This window comes from Poecilia mexicana, unplaced genomic scaffold (assembly GCF_051168715.1).
Source record: "Poecilia mexicana isolate PSO_F unplaced genomic scaffold, ASM5116871v1 scaffold_18, whole genome shotgun sequence".
Taxonomy (NCBI): Eukaryota; Metazoa; Chordata; class Actinopteri; order Cyprinodontiformes; family Poeciliidae; genus Poecilia; species Poecilia mexicana.
In genome coordinates this window covers 16,487,391-16,505,425 of record NW_028263387.1, presented here as the reverse complement: position 1 = coordinate 16,505,425, position 18,035 = coordinate 16,487,391, and the positions used below count along the sequence as shown (strand labels likewise).

Here is an 18,035-nt window from a genome sequence, read left to right as displayed (position 1 = left end):
ATACTTATTTTTCACATTTCAGATCAAATAAAAACATTTGCAGTCGGCACGGTTGTTTGACCCTTCTCGGAGAGCTTCTCCGTAGACCAGAAAGAGGCAATGAAGACCCCCTAGGGCCCTAGTTTTCAGGTCTAATCTCATCCAACTAGAAGTTGTACTTTGTACTGCTGTGTTGTCTTTATTTACTGTATCACAAGACATGTCGCTGTTATCTGTGTCGCTATTTGCATAGCTTACTTCGGGATCAACTCTTTAAGCCTGGCGTTAATGTCGTCTTTGTGGTCTCCTTGCGATTTACGGCTCTCTTGCCAGTCTTGCTCACTTATTCCATAATTTTTTCACCAGTCTCTGCATGATTGGTGTTTGTGTCCCACGGATCATCCATCATTAGCAGGTTTGACTGAGAGGCACATATTTGTCTAACTCTGATTTATTTCTGGCACCCTGTTGCTAATGGCTCCTAGTTTATGATCCCATGCAGAAATTGGTTTGGACAGATGGTGCTTCATTGGTGAAGCAGAAGTTTTTCGGTCGTTCTCCAACACCTACTCTCTGTTCTCCCTGTACTTCCAAAAGGTATTTAGAATCACAAAATCGCTTTGTAATTTGTGGAGTTACAATCACAAACTTTACTGTATCTATTGGAATTTTAAGTGACAGAAGTGACTTTAACAACAACCGTTCTCTAAAGTGCTCAATGGTTTGTTGGAGAGTATTAGTTTGCAGATGCTGTCATTCCAATCTGACTGAGTTTGAGCTTTTTTTTTTTTTTGCAGTGAAGAATGGTGATTTCATGCATGACGAATCACCATGGGAAAAACGGATGGAAAAAAGGCCTGTGGAGAGCACAGGTGCTTTCAGTCCGAAATCATATATAGAGATTTAGGACGTTGATAGTCGCCTAGCTCCCAACCACAGCATGCTACTTTAAAAACACTCTCACTTTTGTCTCGAGCTCCTATCTTCTCTTCAACAAGACATCTGACTGGTGCATATTCTAACACTGGATTTGATACTAATAGCTGTCATTTGATAGGAATCCACTGGTAGGGGAAGAATGACGTGCTCTATAGGAATGGCAAACAAGGAGGGGTGGAAAGAGTGTAGGTGTTTCAAAGTGCCCGAGTTTGACTCCAGTGAGAGACTGTTAGTGACAAGTGCGCCTGTGTGTGTGGGCACATTTGTTCTGTGTGAGACAGAAACAGGGGAAGATGAAGAATGACAGAGGAGGGAGGGAAATGGAGATTGATCTAGCGGAAGATGGCAGACACAAGGAAGACGGAAAAGACTGAGCTGGAGAAAGAAGGAGACTGAGAAAGGAGGCGGGAATGAGGGGAATGAAAGTAATGGCAGTGTCTGTTTGTGCGAGCGCAGTAACAAAGCTATAAAGTGGGCTCATCTCAGGACTTCTCATATAACTGCCATCTGTCTGGTTGTAAATCTGTAGGAGGAAAAGGGGAGCGGTGGGGGAATGTTGGGTACGAGCGGCAGAAAAGAATGTCAACCCAACCATCACTTCCTCTATTGCCTCAGCGACGTAGCATCTTGCCATTTGGACATCTCGAAGAATGCCAAAATGTGCATAAAAGAAAGAGATGTTCATTGTCCTCCAAACTGTACTGAAGGGTAAACTCGAAACATGTGTAACGTCATTTTAGTGAGGGGTCTTTTTGACGTCCGTGACTTCTTGTATGGGTTTTTTATATATATATTTTCCATTAGATTCATTAAATTTCTTCTGGGCAAGATTGTTTTTTTTTACATGAAAATGGATCTTTTCAAGGTCGGAGACAAGGAGAATGGCAAGACATCCATATTAAGTTACACAGATCATTACATTAATCTGTCAAGATTGCAATAAAATAGGATTAGACCAAGTGAAAGTGAATATTTTAATCAGACATGTATCTGTGTCCACTGTCTATAAACTGACCTGGGAGTTTATAGATGAGTGAGACATGAAGGGAGGGAGTGGGGGGACTTCTGGTGCCTGGTGAGGATTACAATATGATTTGCATTTCATTACACCCACCCAACCACTCTGTCTGTCTTCCTTGCCCCCTCAGGTCTGACACCACCTACCACGCCCCCACACAAAGCCAGTCAAGAGAATCCTTTCAAAGCATCTCTGAAAACCAAGTTGTCCTCGTGTTGCTCCTCGGCCTTGACGTGCAAAAGAGCCAGGCTGAGTGAGTTGGGCGCCGGCGCTTTGGCCCCGGCCCCAGGTGCCTCAGCCGGGGGCCCTGCCAGGAAGGGTCCCGAACAGACTGAGCTCTATGCGCAGCTAAGCAAAGCATCCACCGCCCTCCCTTACGCCATCGCTCAACGTGCACTGGGGGGCGGCCTTGAGGGGCACTGCGGCACTGGCAACAACAAGCGGGCCGCTGGGCAGGATGGCCACAGCGACCATGACTATTGCCAGGCACTGGCTGCTTGTAAGATGGATGGGGGCATATCCGCTGTTTCCATGGCTACATCTTTGGAAATGACATTCACCCCGGGTGCCACCTCCACTGGCAAGGTGGAGAACAGGCACGTCGTCGAATGTATGGACTCAGTCATGTCAACATCGTTTCTGTCATCTTCTTGTTCTACATCATCATCCTCACTTAGTCATTTGACTAAAGAGCAGAAATTTGTCCCCGTGGATGGAGATGCTTGCCGTGTCAGGGGCTTAGGGGAGCGTACCCTTCCACAAACCACTCAGATACCCACACAGAGGGGCACTGCTGTTAGGGACCAACTGCAACTTTCTGCCACCAGCCGGAAGCCCCTGTGCGACCAGGAAATCAGAGCAGAACTCAACAAGCACTTTGGCCCTCCCCTACAAGCCCTCTATACTCAGGGTGAGCAGGAGAGAGACAATAGCAGTAAACCAAACAAGCCTACAACCCCCCAGTCCCCTGAGGGGGGAGAGATTGACTTTTACTCCCAGAGACTGTCCGGATCCAGCTACCTGCACCCAGGGTTTCTGTCCTTTCAAGACGAGCTGGAGCTGGATGATGGCCGTGAGAGTCGCTTCATCTTTCCATGGGAGGGCACCCCTCTGGACCTACTCTTTGACTGCTCTCCCCGTTCTCCCTCCTGTTCCCCACCATCCACTTGCTCCCCTTCACGAGGCTCCGTCTCCCCACCGTCCTCCCTTCTCCTGTCACCTAGTCGACCGTTCTGCTGGACCAGCAGCGGGTCCCGTTCCCGTTCACGGTCCCACTCCGGCTCCCGCAGCTCCTCATCACGATACCGCAGGCGCTCTCTGTCCAGCTCACCAGACAGACGTCCCTCCTCTTGGTACGTTGCTTTTCCAATCATTTTAAACATTGTCTGCATCCAAGATTCTGACCATTGAATAGCTCCGCAGGTCAACCAACTGGGTTGGAGTAAAAATTCAAATGTGCAAAGCATAATTGCCAACATCTAGGATATTTTGATTGTTAATCTGATATCGGAATCTAAATATTTGTTGACTCTGACATTGTTCAATGCAAAATGATTTTACTGGTAAATGGCATGTCGTTTTTAGTAATGGTGTGGCACATTTAAGCAAACCCAAGGTGTTACATTGTTTTAATATTTTTAATACAAATTTTAAAAAGCTTTGAATACACCCATATTTCCAAACTTTGTCAAAATTATCTTTACGTAAGTCTTAAATTTGAGCACGTTTCTTCTTCCCCATGGTTTTGGGTCCTGGTAGAGGCGCAATTATCTGTTATGTTACTCTTTAATACTATGCTTTGGCAAAACAATAAAGCCCTTCATCCAGGGTTGTAAAGAGCTCTGTCTGAAGGACTTCGAGGCAGGGCTGGTCAAAGAAAGTCTTTTTGTAACACTGGCTTTTTGTTTCATAGGGACTTAAGTAGATTCAGTTTTCGTTTTTCATTTCCGTATAAATGGACTGTAGTGGTCTTGTGCTTTTTGTAGTCCAAAGGACTCCAAACCACTTTACACTATGGTCAGTCATTCACCCATTCACACTCTGATAGTGGTGAGTGTCTGGCTCGTTCATATTGCAGAGTAAAATTAACTACAATATAACATGCTCCTACAAAGTACCATGGAGTGCGGTTCTGTGACTGGAGGCTGATGAAAATAACGTCCCATCCAATTCTAATACCAATATTGGATCAGATTGGTCATAACTTCACTATAAAATCTCTTACTCTTGTCTGGGACATTTTCTGGTGTGAGGCTACTGATGACGCAAGGTTGGTGTTGCCTTAAGCTATTTATTTTTTTTTAACAAATTCTTCAGCTCCTCAGCCAAGATAGAAAACTGAGATTTTACTGTCAGTTTGTACTCTCATGACATAGCACCTCAGTGTCCAGAAAGCTACTGAAAAACCAACTAACTAGCAGTCTCCTCTTAGATCTGATTTTAAAATATCAGTTTAAAAAAAAATCTCACTAAACAGAGTCACAAACGTGAGATGAACGAAAATGAGTGAAATGACAACATGAAAGGTTCTCTGGACTTATCCAGAGAATGAGTTTTCATTTTTATGCAAGGGAGTTTTATTTTATTCTGTCTCGCACACTCCCTCTTTACACACCAACTCCCCCTGCTCCCATTTTTCATGAATCTATTTATTTATATGTATATGTTTTTTTTTTCTTTCCATCTGATGCCAGGTCTTAAAACAATAGTTTTAAGAGGCAGCTGTTGTTTTTTATCGCGTGGCAAAAACCTTCCTCTTTTACATCCCCGGAGATAAAAGCCAAATCCAGACTGGGGGAATATGGTCTCAACACCCTCTCTCAAAAGAGATCCCTATCATCATAACCCTCTGTGAGAACTACGTTACCCATGTTTCTCTTTGATCAGTGCCGAGGGAGGGTTTTCTTTTTTTTTTTTTTGGTAGCAAAACAGAGGCAGAAACTTGCGACTGAGAATGATATGAATAAATTGAGTTTGTCAGCAGTGCTTCATTGAGTGGCTCACAGTGGTGGACTCTGCTGCAGTGACTCACTTTGTTTGCATGATTACTGAAAGGTCAGTTTACTCCGCAGAGCCAATAGAATCACTTTATCTTGTTCAGACCCTTGCTCTTCATCCTAAACCAACTTGCTTGTAAATTATACTGTAATAGCCTCGAGGTATTCAATCAAAATCTGACACAAACGGGGTTGGAGTTTAGAAAAAAATAAATAGTCAGATGACAGCAGGAAAACAGTACTCTTGGATTAGTGTTCATTGTTATAACTTGTCCTCTAGATTTATTGACAATCCAAGCTACACGGCCATGATAATCTTTCTTATTTATTTATTTTTTTTGGTGCAGTTCTTATAACAGTGACATCCAGTCAGCACACAGCTCCCGATACTTTAAGCCTTTTAATTATTATTATTGTAAATATGGGCAATTTTATATGGGTAGCTTATTTTTCTTGATGCAACTTACTGACCTTAGAAGATCAATACACATCTTACTTGAATGCCATGTGTTCATTCTGCTGTGTAACCCAACACCTGATGTAACACAGAAAACAGTGGAGGTTTAAAATAGTAAGATCTGTCCTTAACATTGTTAACAATACAGCATTCTGTTATGGATGAAATATGTAGCAATGTTTTTAAAATGAATCCCAATGCATCCTATATTTGAAAAAATATTTAGGAATGTAAAAGATGCTTTGTCTAATTAGAGAACTTTGAATTCAGAAAAAAATCTTAACGGACAAAACTACTCGGGGCAACAAAATATAAAAAAATATTAAAACTGGGGGGGGAAATGGATTTAGTAAGGTTTTACAAGCATTGGGAAAGCATTAAATAACTTTTAATTATTTAATGAACTTTTACTTTTGACTTTCATTAAAAAAAAAAGTAAAAATGCTTGTCTTACATTTGTTTGATAGTAAATAGAAATGGTGCCACTAGTTGCGCCATTTCGCAATATGTTTATCCTCCCGGCCCACCCACTAAATGAAAGTACTCAAATTAAAGATAAGATAGTACTACTGCAATAAAAGATGAGAATTTATCTGAAAGCACCTTGAAAACAGGAAAGTCGGCAAAAGAAGAGGGTGCTGTGGCCTGTTTCAACGTACCTTCTGTCTGAAGAAGCACACCTTTGCTTCCCAAACGTCTCCCTTTCTATTATTTACGTGTTCCTCCTTCAGGAACACTTCAATAATTGAGCACCAGAAGCTGAAGGAGAGAAAGGCGTACAAGCTCCACAGTCAGGCCACCGGGGTCTAAACTATTGACCACATCTTCATACAACATAGATACAGGCACACATCTAAGCCAACTCAGCTGTGGAGAAAAAAAAAAAAAGAAGAGAAGAAATCGGCAATAAATGATGAACATTTACTGAGTTACATGAAGACTAGGTGGTGTTTTAAAAGGAGTTGAACGCAAAAGTAAGATTCCGAGTTTGGCGTGATTAAATCAACCCAGGTGTCAAAGCTTTTAAGAAGTGAGCAGCTTTTATTTTTGTTTGAAAGCGATGTGGTTTAGTGGAAAGAAATGTCGTCCTTACCGCTTTTTTACCTTCAGGTCTCATCACGGCTCCGATCTGAACGCCGTCCGCTCGAGACTCCATAAGAGCCCTCACCCTCAGTCTCGATCTCCGCTCAGCCGCAGGCCAAGGTAATTCATTCAGTGTGAATTATTCAGTCCTCTTGTTTAATATGCATTGTTAACTTAAGCTTAGTTGTGTGATTCGGATGAAGAAAAAATGTTTAATGCGTGCAAATTTCCAGAGAAAATTCCTAGGATTTATGACGTTATTGGCAAAATTCAGCCAGCAACACCTATCTCTTCTGTTCCACTTCAAATGCATGCACAACACAATCTCTGCTACAAAACATAGTGATGGATGTATCATACTATGGGGATCCTTTTCTTTATCTGGGAGAAGGAAGTTGACCAAAGTTGATGGGAAGAAGCATGGAGCTACATGTACAGCAATCCTGGATGAAAAGTCATTAGATTCTGCTAAGGGAAGGTTCACCTTCCAGCAGGACAACGACCTTAAATATACAACCAAAACAACAATAAAATGGTTATTTAAGTGTTGTAATTGCCCAGTCAAAGTCCAGATCTGCATCTGATTAGGAATTGTGTTAAACTTGAAAATTTATGTTCACAGATTCTTCTCCAGCCAATCTGAATGAGCTTATGCTTTTTGGAAATAAAAATAAAAAATAAAAATAAAAAATAAAAAGTCTCAAGAAGCGCAAAGCTGGTAGAGAAAAAGCCCCAAAGCTCTAACTGCAGTGAAAAATTGTCTTACAATCTATTGACTCGTGAGGATTGAATACAAATGTTCTTTGTATTCCTTAAGATTTCCAAATCATACTTGTGCACATGCATGCGACGCTCATTAGAAGATCCTCGCAGCTTTTTTTGCTGCCGCGTCTCCAACTAAGTGCATTTGGAGTCTTCTGAGAAGCGCTGCAGAGGCGTTGGGACTTCATATGCAGAGAAGCTCTGGCAAAGACTGACCCCGTCTCAGCGCTCTGAACCGATTTGGCGTCCGCGTCCCTAATGACACCCGACAAGTCCTAGAGCCGCTCATCAGTGGAAAACTTAGTGGACACGTCTTGTACTAGTCTGGGGCGGTTGGGAGAAAGCGGCGCTTTCCCTCTTGATGAAGCCCTAACTAAGCAGAAAGTAATGACATGTGAAGTTGTGCTGACAGCTGCAGCTGCCTGGGTCCCCGACTGTGCCGCTCGCCCGGCGCTCCCGCGGGCCCATCCTGCGGAGGCTTAGGCTTCTCAGCGATGGTGAAAAGACGTCTTAATAATACGTCCATCTCCTTCACTTTGCGACAAAACTTCTCCGGCGTCGGCAGACGTGTCCTCGGCAGCAGACACCGGCAAATTGTTCCTCGTACGCGCGGGGGGGGGACGGCGGTGGGGCGGGGGGACCGAGATGGATGTCACACCTTCTTCTGCTTCTTTCCTCCCGCACAGGTACGACAGCTACGAGGAGTACCAGCACGAGAGGCTTAAGAGGGAGGAGTACCGACTGGATTATGAGAAGCGGGAGTTCGAAAGGGCCGAGCAGAGGGAGAAGCAAAGGCAAAAAGCCATAGTGAGTCAACTGACACGTCTAAAGTCACATATCCTGTTTGTTTTTTTTTTTTAAGCTTGACTTGACTTCATCTTCCTGCAACAACACTGATAAAAGAGCACATGTAATCAGTGTTGTGGCACAGCCCACAGAAACCTCCCACAGACATACACATTACTGAGGATGAGGCAGCCTCCAGCTCTGTGCTGTGTGCCAGAGCCTCTCTCTGCAGAAAAGAATACATACAAACTGAGTTTCTGAATGATTCAGGCGACAGGCCCTTCCTCTTTATCTCCGGGTTGCGTATTTTTAACATCTCTGTCGTCTGGAAACACTGTCGACTCTGATTAATCACACCACGGGGTACAACGTGAAAATAGCAGCAAGAAAAGGAGGGGATATTAAAAAAAAAAAAGAAGAAGAAAATGTCCACAGATTTCTTAAGTTTTTCTCCCTTTTTTCTGTATCTATTTCACAATTCATCACAATTCAGTGAACATCGCATTTTTCCCTTATCTACCGCCCCTCTCCTTGTCTCAGTGGGAAATTATTCAGCTTTCCAGTAGGCTGACACAGCTACCGCCCGTTGATAAAACACACATTAAAATGATACAGTAACCCGAGCTTGTGCTTGTGCTTAGGGTGCTCTGAGTTTTTTTTTTGTTTTGTTTTTTTTTCCCCCCCCCAGAGTCCAAGATGCAAACATTCACAAAACCGTTGAGCTGAAGCTGTCAAATACACTTTGGGAGGCCACAGAAAGAAAACAACAAAAAAAGAAACTTTCCAAATGTCTGTTTTGCTGTTATATGCACACACACAACACAAGCAGCCTTCAGGGTGCCATCACAAACAGGCTACCTATTTATCAGCTGTCAGCATCAAACCCCATAGTTCAGCAAATACGCGTTTTTATTTTGAAACTAAGCATAAAACGGAGTGGAGGAAGGAGGACAGTAATCTGTAGCTCATTTGTATCTTTCTTAGCCTGAAAGCCACCAACACAAAAGTCAACTTTGGGTTTGGTGTGATGATTTGTATTTGTTTGCGTTTTTGGTGTTTAAAATTGCAACAAACCTCAGTGGACTCCCCAAAGCAATGGCAAGTGAATGAATCCATAAATAATTCAACTGACTGTAGCCTCAGGAGTTAAATGATTAGAGGACGCAATTAAAACTAATCAAAGGCACTAACTGCTGCCTGTTATGGTTTGTTCTTAAATTTCTCAAGATTGTTTTTTTTATATATATATGTATTTAGTACATGCCTCAAATCTTGAATATTCCCTTGCATGCAGTCGGCAATTACATCTCATGAATTGGAATATCCTCTAGAAGTGCATTTAGATTCAAAATATGGATTTTTATCACATATCAATTACACACAGCGACATATTTCAAGCATCTGCTTCTGAAAATTTACATGGTAATGGCATAAAGGTACTGACGTTCCACAATATAAACATTAATTAGGTAAAATCTGAAATTATTTTTGATCATTTCATATTTTAAGAGGCTACTTTATGAAATTAAGAATCAGCGAACGCTGCCATGATGCAACAATTTTCTTTTAGAAATGTTTTATGTAGTTTTCTAATCCTCAAAGACAAACTAATGAGTGAAAAAATGTATTTGTGGTTCTCTGGACTAGTTGAGCTCTATGCAAGCGCAGGCACATCTTAATCATCAAATTATTTATAATGGCAGTCAGATCTCAAAGAGAAAGCCTAGAAATTTGCCCCACCAAATGCTAGTTTTAATGTCATTTGGATGCAAATAGTTTTGTAATCATTAAACCCTTCGAGTGTGAAAAATAGAATTCCTTTATGTTGCAACGACAGCTGCCTTTTCTGATGTATGACTCAGTCAGCCTGAGGCTTTATTTTTAGACTAACCAAAAGAGGAACCAAGCCCAAAACTTAAGTCGCGGCATCATTTGATAAAAATCATTCCGCCTCAGGTTGATGAGTTGCGGAGAGAGAAAAGAGGAATTGCGGTGTCAAGGTAGATTGAAGGCGCTTCCAAACTGCTACGCCCATCAGATAAAGGAAGCAAACAGTCAGACGAAAACAGGGGGCCATAGTCAGCGGCGGTATCCACAGGAGTGATCAAGACCAATTCATTTAAGCCTAGTGAAGAAAGAGAAGGGGGAAATGGAGAAAAAAAAATACTTCTCCTCCCTCCAGCACCGCCACCATCTTCTAATCTCTTCGCGCCGGCTCTGTCTTTCTGTTTTAACGAGCAGGAGGAGAGACGTGTGGTGTACGTGGGGCGACTGAGGTCCGACTGCAGCCGATCAGAGCTGAAGCACCGCTTTGAAGTCTTTGGGGAAATTGAAGAATGTGCAGTGAACCTGAGGGACGATGGGTAAGGCTCCAGGATTTTTTTTTTCCCCCTTCTCATCGGTTTGCATCTTAGCCGTAGTCTAGCATCGGTGGGTGGTGGTGAGATGGGGGGACATTTATTTTAGACTTCGCAACAAAACATAATCACTCAACTGGATTGCTAAACTTCACTGCAAGGGACAAAGACAGAAGCTTGCGATACCAAAGTTTCTCCTGACTCATCTTTGTACCAAAGAAAACACCTTTATTGATTCTCTTTTGCATATAAATAGCACGATCATCATCTAAGACAAGGTCTTTTGCTGGGTCACTCCTGTCCTACGGCAACATGACGTCGCCTTTCTCTGTTTTCTGACCAGGGACAATTTTGGCTTCATCATGTTCCGCTACACCTGTGACGCCTTTGCCGCCCTTGAGAACGGACACACCCTACGCAGGTCGAACGAGCCTCAGTTCGAGTTGTGTTTTGACGGACAAAAGCAGCTCTGCAAATCACGATACACAGACTTGGGTGAGTGCTGCGTTTTGGGGGTTTTCGCAGACAGCTGTTCAGCATGTTGGTGTAACTAGAAGGCTGTCAGTAAAATAACAAGAGGGTAAGGGGCAAATACGTTCAGCTCTGAACATCTCCACGAGGCTTTCAAGGCTGAAAATTGCAAAGTGAGGGCAAAGGTCAGCCTGGGAACGGGTCGAGAATGGAGCTCCATCTCCTTCTGCTGTTTCCTTAAGATGCAGCGGATCTTAAGAAAAACGAGACGTGCTCCATCACTCACTCGGACACGGGATGCACGCTTCTGCTTTCTCTGCGTTAGTGGGTTAAAGACGGCACCTAAAAGCATCAGCGGCTTCATGCACTGATAGGCGCGTGAACATGGGAATCCCTTTAGGAGTTCCGAGGAAGTAAATTAAGTGGAAAGTATTAAAGAAAGAGTAGAAAAGAGCTGAGGTAAGAAGGAGGGAGGTGAGAGGAGGTCTCAGCAGTTTTCAAGTCCATCTGTTGTCGACCGTCGGAGGTAAGAGCCTCTATACGAGACGTAGAGGCTGTTCTTTCACACTACCACCCCGGCTACTTCTGCCTACGCACACACACACACCCTACCACCTTTACTGGCTGTGTGGGACTCATGGAAGACTGCAGTATGGCACTATTCATCTAACTCCCCAGGGTGAACATACACAAACATTCAAACATAGATTTAGCTGGAATGGAGATGGCAGAAGGTTGACTGATGCATTTGATGATGCATTTGATAAATAATGCAAGCAATCAGTGAAATCGAGGCTTTTTCTCCCCCCTCGCATGTTGCCCTACTTTTGACACATGAAAAAAGTTGAGTTGTTTCTATCTCCTCCGATAATTCTGCAGTGACTAAACATCGTGTGATACTGTTGAAGCCAGATATATAAATACACTGCAAAGAAGGAGACACAGCCTTTGATCTCACAATAAATCATAGGAAACTTTCTGTTTAAGTTAGGATTGTTAAAATTATTTCCATTTGCTACATGACAAAATAATAGGGAGACATTTTATACCTTTTTTCCCCATTCAGAAATGTATTATTATTATTATTTTTTTAAATATTTTTTTGGCTCTAGTGGCCTTTATTTGACAGGAAAGTGGGTAATGAGAGAAGGGGCAAGACATGCAGCAAAGGTCCCCAAGGCCGGGAATCGAACCTGCGACAGCTGCGTCGAGGACTAAGGCCTCTATATGTGGGTTGCTTAACCCCTCCGCCACCACAGCACACCCCCAGAAATGTAATTTATTCCCTGAATATTTTTGCAGAATTACATTTTAATCCGCTTGTTCACTGAAATTTTGGCTCAACTTTGGCTGCACGTTTTCAGTTTTACCCTCAAACGTTCCATGAGACTGAGTTTAGACCTTTCTGACAATACCTCTAAAATTATAAAATGGACTGGTATGCTTAATGCCTCTGCCTGGTTAGACTGAAGCTTTAAGATTATTTAAGATTTTGGTTGTAGAGGTCGTCTCCTACCTGAACAGTATGATGACTGACACATTGCCGCTTGTAGCATCAAAATTGAGTGAATGGTCAAATTTGACACCGTTGGGGTTTCTCGAACCCAACAATAGGGTATGTAAACTTCTAACTTTGAAGAAAGTAACAGCGTATTTTGTCTTTCATTGTTCTGGCATGTTCTGGCAATAGAAATAATTTCTGTATCTAAACAACTGGTTTAGATCTTACGTGAAACATGACCTGCTGCTTCAGGTGTTTGCACAGCAATAACAGACCACTTCTTCTATTCGGCGATGAAATCTAAGATGGGTATTGACGTTTTAGCAGCAACTCAAGAGGACAGAATTCTAAATGACCCTGCTTCGCGAGAGTCAATGGGTCACTGAAGAGAAAGAGCTTTTTCTAAATAAATGTTGCAATTCCCAAACATTTCCAGCCATTACCCTTTTTAAAGAGAAGATGACAAACAGAAACAGCTGCTTATCCCAGAGCCTTGAGGACGGGCATTATGCTGAAATTGACTAATCAGTCTACTGAAATGGAAAGGCCTTCATTCAACTGTCTTATTGTCAAGAGCAGACTATTTTCGTCCGTCCATATTGATAGCACATGTTAAAGAGATTGAGAGGACCGTTTTCTAATACTGATGTATCCAAACTTCTGCCTAGTCTTTTCTTTCTTTTTTTTTTGTCTTTGCGACAGTGTCCATTAGTTTTTAGTAGAGCACTTGGGTATTTTTCATCCCTCAAGGTGTGCGGTGAGACACGATTCAGCCCTCGGACAATGCATTAGATCAAGTCTGGCGTCTCGTAGCTGCCACGGTCGTTCCCATTTCTCAAAGCTCGCTGAGTGTGCTGCTGGGCCCTGTAGGGGCCTCATTTGTGAAGCTGTCTGTTGGGTCAGATAAGATACTCTTTATATATTATCAGGTCGATCAAGATAAACAGGACATACAGGAGACCGGCAGAGGGAGGGATGCAGTTTAATGCTGTCGCCTCTGTCCAAACTTCCAGACTTTGCACTTGATATTCAACATGTGTTCTATCATTCCACATGTGTATGAGTGGGTAAACAGAGTTGCTTTTTGCTACCTGAGCTTTTCTTAACTGACCTTTCTTAATTTCTTGGTACTTTTTTCAAGTTTTTATGAAGTATTCCATCTTTTTAACCATTTTGGGAGTCTCAATCTTCCACATTTTCGAAGTTGTCTGCTTTAAAGGTGGATCACAACAGCAATCAGGGGAAACATGGTCTAATATCAATTAGATTAGAGTATATTTTATGATTATTTCTCATCACAATTGTTCAGAATATGTCAAAACAGAAAGCCACCACGTGACAGATATTTGGCTATTTTGCTCTTAAACCAAATACTTTTACAGCCTTGTGGATATGAAATGGAAATAGGAAAGGAATAAAAGAAGCAGTCGTGCATGCTTAAAATTTTTGAAAAGTGGACAAGTAGGACACAAATGAAGGTCCAGGTTAAGGAATGACTTTCAGCAGATAAACAGTTTTCTAAAGCTGTATTTTTGTAAAATATAAATCCACCAAAGACCAGATGCAAAAACCAGAAGGATCTATCATTCTGAAGTTGATGGTTTTCCTACTCAGTGCCAGGTTTATCAGCTAAGAGATGTTTGTCGTTGGGGCTGCTAAGGTTAAACCCCAACCCCAACCCCCTTCAGGAGATCTTTCTGCAAATCAAAGTAAAGCTTTAAAACTTAACTGCAGGTCATTTCTCTTGAGGTGTGTTGCATTTGCTTTTTGGAATGGTAAAAATCCATAATCATATGGATTGAGCAAACTTTAGAGGGTATTGGTAACAGATTTCATTCACTGAAACTATAACCAAGAGTTACTGATTGACCACTTTATTTTTTACCCGTTTACTGCGGTTGGTCTGAGCCTTTAGGCTAGACAGAGTATATAGTAGGTTGGCCATTAACCTGTAAATTTGTAAGGCTTTTATCTTGCTCTTTATGATTTTGTGGAAGTTTTGCACCGTTGCGTTTCGCTTAATACCAAAGACGAGGGACAAACAAGATGCTAGCTTAGCGCTCAGATTAAGATTCAAAACCAAAGGTGACTTCTAAGTTTAGCTGTTCTGCTTAACATTAACCGCAACCTTTCTCCCCACCCCGCCTCCGTTCCAGACTCCCATTCGGACGACTTTGATCCGACTTCCACGAAGAGCAAGTATGACTCCATGGATTTTGATAGCTTGCTGAAAGAGGCCCAGTGCAGCCTGAGAAGGTAACCAGCTGAGCGGCGCCCGATGTCTGTCTGTGTCACAAAGAGGAACTTCTTATACCTCAACGTTGTTTCTCGCTTCTCGGATGACGAAACCACCAGAAGTTTTATGCTCTGTCAAAGAGCACCTGAGAATAAGTCTATAGACCTATATCGCTATAAATGAATATATTAAAAATAAAAGTTTACATGAACATAGCTGCTGAAGAGCTGGGAAGAAACATTTCATCCTGGGAATACCAGTGAACTCTCACAGTTGGATGCACTCTACTGCTGTAAAATCAGTTGAAAGGAGAAAAAAAAACTTTTTGATTTCCTTTTCTCCAAGCACTACAGTACCCACAGTTCTTTTTTTTTTTCTAATGAAGTAAAAACATCCAGATTTGTTTTCTTTTACCGTTGATTTTCTTTCCCTTTTTTTTTTAATCTGATATTTTGGATCTGGTGTTACATTACAAAACAGAAACGTGTTGAAAATGAATCTTGGAAAGTTAAAATTCAGATGGTAACATTATTGTCTGGATTTTGAAGGAGAAATGTAGCTGTGTATTTACAAATGCTATAAAAAAAGGACTATTTTTATTTTATGTACATATCAGAGTTCTTTATTTGTTACAGCTATGCACTGTAAAACGCAGCCTTTTTTAAAAAAGAAGAGAAAATTTCTTAATTCAGAATGTTGATCTGTAGTAATTACAATACTGTAAAACATATTGTACACCTACACGATGTTTAGAAGACATGACATGATTGTAAAAAAAAAAAAAACAATCAAAAAAAATACAGAAAAAAAGTTAGACATGTCCGATTGCTCATTTTGTAAGAGCATGTGAAGAAATTTTCTTTTTTTAAATTCTTTTGTTTCAGTGGGGAAAAAAACTGCGAACCATGTATAGTTTTATGTGTTTATAAAGTTTGTCAATCAGTGTTTTTGCCTAAAACAACCAGTTTAAAATGCATTTTTAAGGTGTTTTTTCATGATTGTTCCCTATTTTTAATCACCACTCATCATGACGTGATCTGTTTGCTTTTTTTTGTTGTTGTTGTTGTTGTTGTTGTTTTTAAAGACTCTGTGATTGCCATCAATAGGAGAGAAAACAATAAATCAGCACAGATATATTTATGTATTTATTTTAATATTTGAATCAAAGTATATTTATGGACTCCATTTTACAATGGCGTACCTCATTAATAATTTGTTTTTTCCTATTTATGTCTCTCTCATGTCAATTGATTTGTGTTATTTAACTTGCAATCACTGGACAGGGTGTACAATAAATAATGCTTTGGTGGGGATGTTATTACCTTACTATGCCTTCCGAAACAATCAAGCTGATCAGTCCGGCAGTCAGGCCCCTCATTCTTCTCTAACATTGATTTTCTTTGGGGTTTTTTTGTTGTTTTTTTTCCTTTGTTTGCCTGTTTTCAATAGGTTACACATAACATGAAGCAATAAAATGATTTTGCAGGAATTTTGTTGCGAGAACTTAAAAATTGCCATTATCACTCCGCTCATGCTTGATTATGTGAATGCCAAACTAAAGTTTACAATTTTTCTTTTCCCGGATTTTATAAAGATCTTGTATTTGATGTAAAACACGTATACCACTGATATTATTCACACTAATAAAAAGACGGTAAACGATAGTGGCGATTATGATAAAAATTAAAGAAAAAGCATATATATAAAAAAAAGCAATAAATTATTTTTCAGAGTTGTATTTTAGCTCCTGATGTTGTGCGATTTTAAGGACTATGACCCATTACCCAGTCGCTGGTGTAGTTAGGACTCTTCCACTAGCCCCCACCCAGCCACCCCCTCCTATTCAAGATGTAGCTCAGTCTCTGTGATTGTGACACACGCATTACCTTGTGACATCTGTGCAAACGTGACCGACTCTAACTCTACCCTGTGTGTGTAAAAATGTGCCCAGTCGAAGCTGATTGTTGTGTGTTGCATGGCTATTCCAGGACAGCGGCTGGTTTAAAGCCTAAAAGTCTTTAAATACGTTCCTGTCAGCTGTCTAAACTGGCAGATTTTTTTTTTTTAATGTCGTTCTAAAAGCCAAAAGAAACTCTCTTTAACATGCTGCTACGCCATTAACTCAGCCCTCCCCTCCCCAAGTCCTGATATCACACCACCGTCAACGTGACATGAAAGGTAACCTTGCGGTTTCTGGTTCAATTAATATCCTGTTTTTAGCGCAAGCCAAGTAATGAGAGAACCAACTATAAAAGCTTAGCTGATCACAGGCTTCCTTTCATGGAGTTTGACTGCAGAGACAAGAAACGGCTATTTTCTTTATGCAAGTTGTCCAAGATTGGTTGAAGGATATATATATTAAAAAAAAGCCCTTTACCTTTTTTATGATAATGTTACACTTTTTTTTTTCTTTTTTTTTTCTTTTTTTTTTTGCTGTATGTATAGCGTTTGGGTAATGGTGTCGTGTCCCATTTCATAGATGTGGCTTTAATCATTGTAATAATAATAATAATGAAAAAAGTAAAAATGCTTTGTAAATTGCTTAGAGTAGCAATATATTATAACACCTCCAGTTTCAAATTTCCACTTTGGCGGGCTTTTTAATAATAGGAGCCGTTGAGTTTGTTGCCACTGCTTAAACATTTGTTTTGTAATCATGTTTCTTTTGAAAGGACGATAATGTTCACTGGTAAGCGTGTGTGTGTGTGAGGTGTGAGTGGAGGTGTGTGTGCGTTTGCGCGTGTTTTCTGGGGGGAAGGGTCAGGGGTTGTCGCTACCTGTTTGTGTCCTATTCACGTTGCCTTCTGCCAAGTCCTTACCAATGCCTTTTGTGGTTCTACCTATTGTACGACTTTCTTGTGACTTTCATTTTTTATGTGCAATTCTCATCAGCCTCACCATGCCAATAAAGGGAAAATGTGTTTGAAAAATTGTCTATCCATAAACGTGTCGGCTGTCGTTATTCTGTGTCATGGTGTTTTTGTTTCAGCTGTTTTGACGAGAGATCTTTCCATGTTTTGTTTTTGAGGACGGTGGGTGGGTTCTGAACTGATTCTGGTATGTGAATTTAAACTCTTGACACTGATATTTTCCTATCCCATGCTCTGTTCACATAGTGTTGTACAAGCTAATAAGTAAGAGTTGAGAGAAAACCTGAATCCCAGAGTGAAAAATACTGCCGCTAGCAGACATTACGCCAGCATTGGTTTGATGAAAATATTCAGTCATGTTGGTCGTATCTAATGACTTTAAATCCAAGAGAGCATTTATTGGACCCAGGGATTTAAACACTATTAAATGAATTACTGCAAATGTGAATTTACAATAAATCTATTTTCTCTTCATCCTGGTCTCCAGTGGCTCAAACAGTTGAATGAAGGCTGGCTGACAGTGAATAGTGGCACAATTTCATTTTTAGGAAACGCTGAATTTGTGTGCTGCAAGAAAGAA

The 18,035-nt window shown here is 41.1% G+C and overlaps 1 protein-coding gene across 2 annotated transcripts in view; it reads left to right on the top strand.

Annotated features, from left to right (window-relative positions):
* ppargc1a (peroxisome proliferator-activated receptor gamma, coactivator 1 alpha) overlaps positions 1 to 17,530 on the top strand; it is a 47,075-nt gene extending 29,545 nt beyond the window's left edge. For both annotated transcript variants that reach the window (XM_088016206.1, XM_014986098.2), the window contains exons 8-13: positions 2,067 to 3,288; positions 6,500 to 6,592; positions 7,921 to 8,041; positions 10,262 to 10,383; positions 10,721 to 10,872; positions 14,506 to 17,530. In XM_088016206.1, coding sequence (XP_087872332.1) covers positions 2,067 to 3,288; positions 6,500 to 6,592; positions 7,921 to 8,041; positions 10,262 to 10,383; positions 10,721 to 10,872; positions 14,506 to 14,609 — 1,814 coding nt within the window. In that variant the 3' untranslated portion in view covers positions 14,610 to 17,530. The remainder of the gene's footprint in view (positions 1 to 2,066; positions 3,289 to 6,499; positions 6,593 to 7,920; positions 8,042 to 10,261; positions 10,384 to 10,720; positions 10,873 to 14,505) is intronic.
* Positions 17,531 to 18,035: the final 505 nt, after the last annotated feature.